The 10,116-nt window shown below is 34.2% G+C and overlaps 2 protein-coding genes and 1 long non-coding RNA gene across 4 annotated transcripts in view; 2 read left to right on the top strand and 1 right to left on the bottom strand.

Annotated features, from left to right (window-relative positions):
• Positions 1-608: 608 nt before the first annotated feature.
• On the bottom strand, positions 609-9,643 carry LOC127877883 (uncharacterized protein C8orf74 homolog). 2 transcript variants are annotated; one of them, XM_052424199.1, is made up of 5 exons: positions 9,430-9,611; positions 6,417-6,609; positions 5,589-5,992; positions 3,849-3,990; positions 609-1,171 (listed from the first exon to the last, which is right to left on the bottom strand). In XM_052424199.1, exons 1-5 carry the CDS (start codon positions 9,514-9,516, stop codon positions 1,065-1,067), a joined length of 933 nt encoding a protein of 310 aa, XP_052280159.1. In that variant the 5' UTR covers positions 9,517-9,611; the 3' UTR covers positions 609-1,064. The 2 variants fall into 2 exon arrangements, with proteins under 2 accessions (XP_052280159.1, XP_052280160.1); XM_052424200.1 differs by lacking the exon at positions 609-1,171 and adding an exon at positions 2,250-3,275 and having other exon boundaries at positions 9,430-9,643.
• On the top strand, positions 7,159-8,084 carry LOC127877897 (uncharacterized). The gene is made up of 2 exons (XR_008048656.1): positions 7,159-7,308; positions 7,767-8,084. It is a non-coding gene; the product is annotated as an uncharacterized LOC127877897 (long non-coding RNA).
• A 29-nt stretch (positions 9,644-9,672) lies between the features above and the next one.
• Positions 9,673-10,116, top strand: part of LOC127878270 (lipoxygenase homology domain-containing protein 1-like) — an 89,569-nt gene continuing 89,125 nt past the window's right edge. The window contains exon 1 of the mRNA XM_052424789.1: positions 9,673-9,797. The gene's annotated coding sequence lies outside the window, so the exon portion shown is untranslated. The remainder of the gene's footprint in view (positions 9,798-10,116) is intronic.

Genomic DNA, 10,116 nt, shown 5'->3' with positions numbered 1-10,116 from the left:
GTAATGTTCATGTAACCTGCCCCATGGAAAAATGTGTCTTAGGCCATGTACAGCCAGTATAGCTCAAGATTAACCCACGCATCAGCGCAGTCTTTTTAGGAGCTACCCTGTCCACTTAAGAGATCACCAAACCTTGCAATACAATACAATATGTATCTCTTGACCAGACTGTTTTGATGTGCAGTCTGTTCTGGAGTTATGCTCGCCACAAATGGCATAAGCCCATTTTTAGTCCCCTACCGGTGAAACGGTGGTTTGCACTTCTGGATCCTGCGATAACTTTAAAAGTTCTTCATATTTTTTCATGAAACTTGAAACATGCACGTCATTTCATTTTGTTCCTACGTCAAGAATTTTGGTTGCTATGGCAACAAATAGACTAGAAATATTGCTGAAAATGGTGGAATTTCACTGGAGGGGGACTTGTATTGCTTTGCAATAGTCTTGTTTCATTCTGCTTCTCAAGTTAAAATGCCAACAGTTAGGATGATATCCTATTATTCATTTGTTCTGTAAGTCTAAAGCTGTGTTTTCCATCAAAGTCTGTAGATGTTATGCATGTGTGATATCTATATAATTTCTTTGGAGAAAATAACAGAGGATGAAGGAACTATGAAAAAATAATTTATTTTTAAGGAAAAACAAGGCATACTGGGTAGTAATTAACAAAAGTAAGAAGTAACAAAAGTAAGAAGTAACAAAAGTAAAGTTTAACATCATTTTACATTTTGAAAGTCTACAGTACTTTGGGTAAATATTTTCATAAATTTATTTTAAATTTTTGTTTAACATTAAAAATGATTAATTTATTACATTAAACAAAAATACACAGCATAGAAGTTCAATAACAGACGTAAGTAGTCTTCTGTAATTTACTTAATGTCACTCCTTTTACTGTTGCCAGCAATCAACATATATACTTTTCATTGAAACCAGAATTCACTTGTAACTGCTGCACATTCAATGATAATGTGACAATAAAAAACAGACGGGAGAATAAAAAGCATCAACAAATATACCAAGAAACAGTTTGCAAACTGGAATCCCTATCACACTGCAGTGGATCACTTCTTCTTGGTCCTTAGTGAGCCTCGTGACCCTGGCTTAGCGGACTTGGGAGTTTTGGGCGCTGATCTCACTGGAGGTTGGAGGTTGTATCTGGGAGGGGGACCTGCAGCATACAGACAATGGCTTAATTAGAGTTGAGGCGAGGTATGGGCATGAGATGCTGCATCTGATGTACTGATATAGAGAATATCTGATAAACCGGTATAGAGAATATCTGATATACTGGTATAGAGAATATCTGATAAACCGGCATAGGGAATGTCTGATATACCGGTATAGAGAATATCTGATATACATGTGTAGAGAATATCTGATATACCTGTATAGAGAATATCTGATATACATGTATAGAGAATATCTGATATACCTGTATAGAGAATGTCTGATGTACCAGTATAGAGAATATCTGATATACCTGTATAGAGAATATCTGATATACCGGTATAGAGAATATCTGATATACCTGTATCGAGAATATCTGATATACCAGTTAAGAGAATATCTGATATGCCGGTAAAGAGAATATCTGACATACCGGTATAGAGAATATCTGATATACCAGTATAGAGAATATCTGATATACCTGTATAGAGAATATCTGATATACCGGTCTAGAGAATATCTGATATACTGGTATAGAGAGTATCTGATATACTGGTATCGAGAATATCTGATATACCTATTTAGATAATATCTGATATAACTGTATGAAATATTTTCCAATCAATATTGCTGAAGAAACAGATTAAGTTATATTAAGCCCATTGAAAAGTTCTATAATCAAGTTTTCATGTGTGCTGAGTACGAAGGTTATAGTTTGCAATGTGATCTATGCCAAAGACATTCTTTAGACAGAAATGTTTTAGTGTCTGCAAATTCTATTAAACTTCTTATACATGTAATGCTATAGATACATTTATATTTAACTATTTGAGATACATTTATATTTAATTATTTGAGCAGTTCTGTAATATTTAATTTTGTTATAGGATAATGCAGCAAAGATGTACAGAATAACATACCATTCTCAAAGTCAAATGACTTAACTATTTAAAACCTTCATAAAAAAAAATACAAAATAGTACTACAACTAACTGGCAGACTAGCCAAGAAGGTAACAAAATCATGATATAAAATCACACATTTATGAAAGCTGTTGTGTTTAATTGATACAAATCTATGAAAAGTTTTCCACTGCAAGTTTTAGCCACAAAACATGACGTGACATGTAGCATAAATTAGTTATAACCACAAACTTAAAATTATAAAAATTTAAAACCAGCAGCCAATTGTATAAATATGGATAACTTTAGCCAATCCAAAAGATAAACTATATTCGGAAACAGATAACCCAAGTCAATACCTTGGCTAAATCATTGCCAAAACTTGACCAAATCATGCACCTGTTCGGATATCAATTTGTTTATACAATCACTAACCAAAAAATATATCGTAAAATAACTAAAAATTATCCCCAGGATAAGAGCTATCTAGATTTATACAATTGGCTACAGCTGTCTAACAAGGACAATCCTGCTATTGCAATGTCTATGTTTGAACATTGTATACTTTGTTTCAGCTTAATTTAGAGCCCTATTAATGCTCACTTAGAAAGGTTCGTACTTAAAAAATAAAAATAAATCTAAATACAATCTCAGCAATTGTACAATTCACAAAGCGGAGCTGATTACATGTTCTTTTTCCTCACAAGCATTCAAGCTATGCCATAGGTGGAGTAAATTTTAAAAAAATATTCCCAACATACTTGAAGGACAATTTTGCTAATATTATTCTTACATTTTAACCCTTCACCACTTAGATACGTATTGTTACACATTTGTAGTACCTCAGAAAGTTAAATTTGATTAAAGGCCTTTCTTACTAGATCCAAGTTTTAAAGGTTTCAGTTCCAACCCTTAGATACTGATGAGCAGCAAACAGCATAAAACCAGAACAGCCTGCTGTTTGCACATAGCCATTTTCACTTTGCTTCTGAGTGGGAAAGGGTTAACTTTGATCGAGTGTGTACGTAATTTGCTCCTGTTAAATTGATGATTTCCAAAAACATAAAACATGACAAGAACAAGCCACAATTCTACACTCTGGCCATTATAAATCCACTTCCCATACAGGTTTTGGTGGTTGTGCCACTTTAACCACTGCGGGGGGAAGCTGTGGTTTAATGACTTTAAATCGCAGTGGAGCACCTTTGAAACAGACAACATCTTGGTTATTGAAAGGAATAACTTCCAGTATTTATCAAAATGTTTCTTTAACAAGACTATTGCCAAGCAATATATGTCCCTTACCGGCTCCACCATTGTCAGAAATTCCAGCATTGTCAGAATTTTTTTAAATATTTGTTGCCATAGCAACCAGAATTTTTGACGTAAGAACAAAATGAAATGCAGTGTATAATCTACATATTGCCATCTATCCATGTTTCAAGTTTCATGAAACAATATTAAGAACTTTTAAAGTTATCGCAGGATCCAGAAAAGTGTGACAGACTGACGGACACACAGAGCGCAAACCATAAGTCCCCTCCGGTGAAACTGGTAGGGGACAATAAAATAATGAACAGAAATTGAAACAAAGAAAAATGTTTTTAACCCTTTCTTTCTCTTATGATATGAAATTTTAGCAACATGACAGTTCTTAACCGCAAACTAAGTCTGAACTCTAAATTAGAACCAAAGGAGAATGCTTTTAACATTTGACATCTGCTTGCTTCTGATTGAATATTTCAGATAAAGGGTCTGAGCTCTGAAGAGTGATACCTAGAACTTGTGGTCGAGGCAGACTGGTTTTCTCCAGTTTGAATTCCAGGTCGTCTCTCAGTCTCTCAATGTCATGCTTCAACGACTCTGTTGCAGCTAGTGTGAATCCTCGCATCACATCCTCGATTATGTTACCTAGTTTCTAGAAACAAAATAAGAAATATTTTTACTCAAGAAATAATCTTCCATTTATACAAATGTAGATGTTTTGGGGATAATATTGACAATTTGTGTAGTTAAAAGTTTCCAACGCTCTGTGGCAGCTAGGATGAAACCTAGCATCACCTCTATTATGTTACCTACTTTTTAGTTACACAATAAGTACTGATTGTATTTTAAAGAATGTTTTAGAGTTGTTATTTTGCTTATATTAACATTTTGTGGAATTAAAAGCAGTTCTTACAAATAAATTAATTTTAGGGATGTAATTTTTGGCTTAATAATCTCCCATAAATTTAGCAAAATAAGTGTTAAAGATAATATTTGAAGTAATGTCATTTTCTAAAGTTTAATTGATGACCAAAATTATGATGTTATATTGATAAAATGATGTTGTAAATGTAACAGTAAATCACATCAGTAAAATACTTTTTATGCCCCCGGTAGGGTGGCATATAGCAGTACTGTTGGTCTGTCCGTCCGTCCGTCCGAAAATTTTAACATTGGTCATAACTTTTGCAATATTGAAGATAGCAACTTCATATTTGGCATGCATGTGTATCTCATGGAACTGCACATTTTGAGAGGTGAAAGGTCAAGGTCATCCTTCAAGATCAAAGGTCAAATATAAGGCTTCAAAGCGGTGCAGAAGGGGGCATTGTGTTTCCGACAAACACATCTCTTGTTTAGCATTTATCAGTATTTTTGTAAAATCTTAAGTTTTGTTTTGTTTATGTGATAAAAAATATGCGATACTTTTTGTAATTGCATGTTTTATGAAACTGCTTGAGGAATCTTGTAGCTCACCAAAAGCCTACACAATTCCTGACTGTATTTTTATAAAATCTGCTATGAAATAATAAATGTACTCAATTTTAGCCTAAATGCATTCATGCTAAGGAGAGATCATGCGTATGAATGTGTTTCAGCTATATCAAGGAAGCAGTAAAACCCCTAATCCTAATTGGTTTGCACATGCTTATGCCTGCCACTTTCAAAGTGGGGAAAGCATATAGTTGCCCTTGTAAATCTGTCAAGAAACTTAGCAATCATGTTTACCAGTAACTTAAGATATTAAGATAAAGTTTGGTTCCAAATTTTAGCCATAACTTGAGTTATGGTCGTTTTTAACACACAAAATAGAAGACATTTTTTAACTTTTGTCAAACATAAGTCAACAAGTATTCTTTCTTAATAAGAAATGACAGTTGACAGACATAAATAAGCGAGTAAACTTATGCATCTTTTTACTTTGGTTAATTTTTTTTGTATAACTTAAGTTATAGCCTTTTAAATAACACAATGAAATTTTTAAAATTGTGTTGCATTTAACTAAAGTCTTTTTAATTAGCAGAGAGATTGAACCTTAATATTAACAAGCATTGATTGGGATTTTTTTCACAAAAGTGCAGTTTCAAGAAAAAAAAGTGGCAAGTGGGGACAACCTTGCTGTACGAAAACGTACATTTTAACATTATTCTAGCAATCATTTTTCTTTTAACAACATGTGGTCATGAAATTTGTTCAATTATTGTGGCCGGCAAGCAAATAAATATACAAATCAATATTAAAGAAGCTTACTTCTTTATCAAATGATTCAGTTGTCTTCACACTCTTTTCTAGTTTCAAAGATGTGTCTTTGTGAATTTTTGTCACAACTTGTTCCTTCTTTGCTTGAATTTCTTCTAACCGTGCCTTTTCCTTCTTATCTAATTCCTCCAGCTGCTGCTCATAATCCCAAACTTTCAATGTTTTTGTTTCCTTCAGTTTCTTGGACTCAAATGGTGGTTCTACCAATACTGGGACATTTGGAATCTGTTCTTTTCTAGGAAAGTTGAAAACTAACTGATACAGTTTAAAATGGGGCAAAACTGTTTCAAAAATGTAACTTGACAATATTTTGAAGTTCCGATCACCTAAACTTTCAAAAAGATAAGAAGACTGTGAGTTGTAGAAGCCTAGAATGTCTGTTAGCCGGTAACAGTCTGCAAAAAAATAATAAAATAACAACAGTTACTGGCATTTAATTGAAACAAATTACATTAAAATGATTAAAATACTCAAATAAATTCCTAAGACATGTGAGAAAAATTGAATGCAAGGTTTGGTCCTATGACAAAACACCCAGAAGTAATCTGATTTTGCACACATATTATTGGTATTTTGTATGATAAATACTTGAGAATTTTGTGATAAAATATCAGCTAATAAAACAGACAAAAGCATGGTAAAATTGTAAAATTTATCTAATTCATTAACTATAACCAGCAGATCTTTACCTTTAACATATGAAAGTTATCATTTAAACCTTATATTATTAACAGCTATGTTCTAGAGGCATTCTCTCAGAGTTTAAGACATTAGGTAGATTTTTTTAGGACATATCTTTGAAAAGTCATGTAATATTACCTTTCATTTTCTGTACGAGTCGGTCAGCAAAGTTGCATACAGTGGCTACTTGATCCCATTTGAATCCCTTCTCTGTGACAAACATCAGGGTGTCAAACAGGAAATCAAGATGTATAGACTTCTGCATATCCTGCTCTTCATCAAAGTCTGACCAGCGCAGACATGTCTGTAACTTTTTTCTGCCATCTGGCTTCTGTTTGAAAATCAAGTCATATCATAAGGCATACATTAAGTTATTTTTTATGCCCCCGGATCGAAAGATCGGGGTTATATTGTTTTTGGCCTGTCTGTCTGTCTGTCTGTCATTGTGTCAGTCATTGTATGTGTGTGTCACATTTGTTAAAGTTTGATAACTTTTGCATTATTGAAGATAGCAACTTCATATTTGGCAAGCATGTGTATCTCACAGAGCTGCACATTTTGAGTGGTGAAAAGTCAAGTTCAAGGTCATCCTTCAAGGTCAAATGTAAAATATCATTGTATTTTTCTTTCCTAAAACTTTAACCTTCTTTAAAGTTTGGTCACGACTTTTTATACGCCCGTATAAAATACGGGACGTATTATGTGAAACCCCTTGGCGGGCGGGCGGGCGGCGGGCGGCGGGCGGAAGGCATCACTTTGTCCGGACTCTAATTCAAATTGTATTCATCCGATCTTCACCAAACTTGGTCAGCAGTTGCATCTAGTTGATATCTAGGCCAAGTTCGAATATGGGTCATGCCGGGTCAAAAACTAGGTCATAGGGTCAATAAGTGCATTTTCAAAGGGGCCACTTTGTCCGGACTCTATTTCAAATTGTATTCATCCGATCTTCACCAAACTTGGTCAGCAGTTGCATCTAGTTGATATATAGGCCAAGTTCGAATATGGGTCATGCCGGGTCAAAAACTAGGTCATAGGGTCAATTAGTGCATTTTCAACGGCGCCACTTTGTCCGGACTCTAATTCAAATTGTATTCATCCGATCTTCACCAAACTTGGTCAGTAGTTGCATCTAGTTGATATCTAGGTCAAGTCCGAATATGGGTCATGCTGGGTCAAAAACTAGGTCAAAGGGTCAATTAGTGCATTTTACTTTGTCCGGACTCTAATTCAAATTGTATAAATCTTATCTTCACCAAACTTGGTCAGTAGTTGCATCTAGTTGATATCTAGGCCAAGTTCGAATATGGGTCATGCCAGGTAAAAAACTAGGTCATAGGGTCAATTAGTCCATTTTCAACAGCGCCACTTTGTCCGGACTCTTATTCAAATTGTATTCATCCGATCTTTACCAAACTTGGTCAGTAGTTGCATCTAGTTGATATCTAGGTCAAGTTCGAATATGGGTCATGTCGGGTCAAGAACTAGGTCATAGGGTCAATTAGTGCATTTTCAACGGCGCCACTTTGTCCGGACTCTAATTCAAATTGTATTCATCCGAAACTTTTAAACAACTTTTTATCCTGCGTCAAAGTGGTATGGGGGTATATTGCTTATTTCCAAAACAAATACATCAATCATCAGTGTATCATCTCCAATGGCACACGAATCGGGCGTATATTGCTCCGTCATGCGGCGCTCTTGTTTAATATTGAAGATAGCAACTTGATATTTGGCATGCATGTGTATCTCATGGAGCTGCACGTTTTGAGTGGTGAAAGGTCAAGGTCATCCTTCAAGGTCAAAGGTCAAATTTATGGCTTCAAAGTGGCGTAATAGGGGGCATTGTGTTTCTTACAAACACATCTCTTTTTTTTTTTGGATCTGTGTATCCTATACTTTAAACATGTCTTTATAATGATAAAAACAGACACCAGCACAGCCTCTACCAACTGAGGTACATCTATAGTTGGTTTTTAATAATTCACACCACAAAAACTGGGGGTGGGGGTGATTTTAAAGGGTTGAAATTTAGTATCTATACGGGCATGTTAATTATATATATATTTTTTTTTTTAATGCTAAACATGCTTTTATGGTGCATGAAAGTAGCACACAAGATACCCAAACAAATTTTGGCTAGGGCAAAATTTTATGTACGAGATGATGCGTAATTTGATGGAACAAAGACGCATTCACAAAATAAAGAATTGTTCTTTATAATTGATTATGTAATTAACAAAGCCTCTAAGTCCATAAAATATTCAAATCAAAAAGATATTCTAGTCAGACAATAAAGCATCATGACAGGACCCTTGTGGCCCTTGAAGAAATAATCTCCCTGTGTCCTGTTAACTTGTGTGTGCTTATTCTAACTAAAAAGCCAAGATGTTTCTATTGAATATTGCAAGTCATTACAGAAAGCAAGTTAATGGCCTTTCACATGAATGGGGTCAAACCAATTTGTTTATTGCGGTATACTTGCAATCATAAATATGTTATGAAAGTATACACCAATTAACGGGCTTCATGCGCTAACAATGACAGGACCGATTGGTAGAAGGAGCAACTAACAATTTCTCTGTGCCCTGCTGGCTAAATTGGTGTTGACATATGATGTATATTATCATACATAGAAACTTAACCCAGGGGTGTATAGTTGAATGTCCAACAATAAATAAGTTATATTTTATTGTTCATAGCTTATATGCATAATTGTATGTTTACTTAAAAAGAGGTTAGTAATCATTCATCTGGGTTGAGTTGTTATGAACTGTGGGGAGAGTCTGAGCTTTCTGTAATGACTTGCAATATTCAATAGAAACACCTTGGCTTTTTAGTTAGCTCAGATTGGTTAAAGCCCTCAACATGCAGCAGGTTTACTTGAGGTTTATTGTGCTATCGCTGCATTACGCACTTATTCATTCACAATGATCTGTTGTCGACAATCTTTAAACAAAAATAGATTGCATGCTAACCTCAACAGTGTTGAGCCTTGAGGTTTGCAATCTCATGAATCTCTTTTTGCTTAAAGATGTTTTAGTTTGTGTATCAAAATGTTATTCGTCAAGGAAGATATATATATTACGTACAAATATTGTATACATCAACATAAGAAAATACAATGTAACAACATATGTTTTTAACTCACAGAAAGCGAGGCAATTTTCTCAGCTGCAGATGATGTTATTGTCGCCATTTTGTTGCTATCGAAGCTATGAGTGAAAATCTCGTGCATTATCGTTTTTGAAAAAATCAATTTCAATGAATATGGAACATATTTCTCTAACTTTGCAACTAAATCAAATGATTTTAATGGCTATTATTAAGTTATTAACTGAAAAATATGTGTATTTCCCCCAAATAATATTGATTTTGTGTACTTTCGGTTTGAGCAAGTGCTTGTCACGTGACTAGAAACGGCGAAGCTCTTCTTTCCGCGATCACTCGTGGAAATGTCAACAGTCTTGACATGTTGTTTACGAAGTGTTTGGATTGCTAAAACATGTTATTAATTTGGTAATTTGTGATTGTATGCTATTTTTAATTATTAAATACCAAATTGAAGCATTTTGCACAAATGTCAATTCATTCAACTTATTGATTTGCAAACAAAAACATCATATATTGATATATCAATTGCCAGATTTTTTTAACACAATCTCAGCATCTCATTCTCAATGAACAATAATCACTTTTTCGACCAGAAAGACACATTAGCCATCTGCATACTTTATTGAAAATTCCAATGTCTTATCTGATGTAAGCAAATAAAGCTACCTTATATGACGTAAGCAAATAAATAAAATATTTGATACAATTGGAAGAATTAACAATA

Source organism: Dreissena polymorpha, chromosome 4 (genome assembly GCF_020536995.1).
Source record: "Dreissena polymorpha isolate Duluth1 chromosome 4, UMN_Dpol_1.0, whole genome shotgun sequence".
NCBI classification, from domain to species: Eukaryota; Metazoa; Mollusca; class Bivalvia; order Myida; family Dreissenidae; genus Dreissena; species Dreissena polymorpha.
This window is presented reverse-complemented; position numbering and strand designations above follow the sequence as displayed.

Bases quoted from the DNA above. Each gene is read 5' to 3' on its own strand.
- LOC127877883 (XM_052424199.1), bottom strand. From the start codon at position 9,516: ATGCACGAGATTTTCACTCATAGCTTCGATAGCAACAAAATGGCGACA. The intron at 6,610-9,429 runs GTGAGTTAAAAA...ATTTTCAAACAG, and splicing joins AGAAAATTGCCTCGCTTTCT to AAGCCAGATGGCAGAAAAAA. The intron at 5,993-6,416 runs GTAATATTACAT...ATTTTTTTGCAG, and splicing joins ACTCGTACAGAAAATGAAAG to ACTGTTACCGGCTAACAGAC.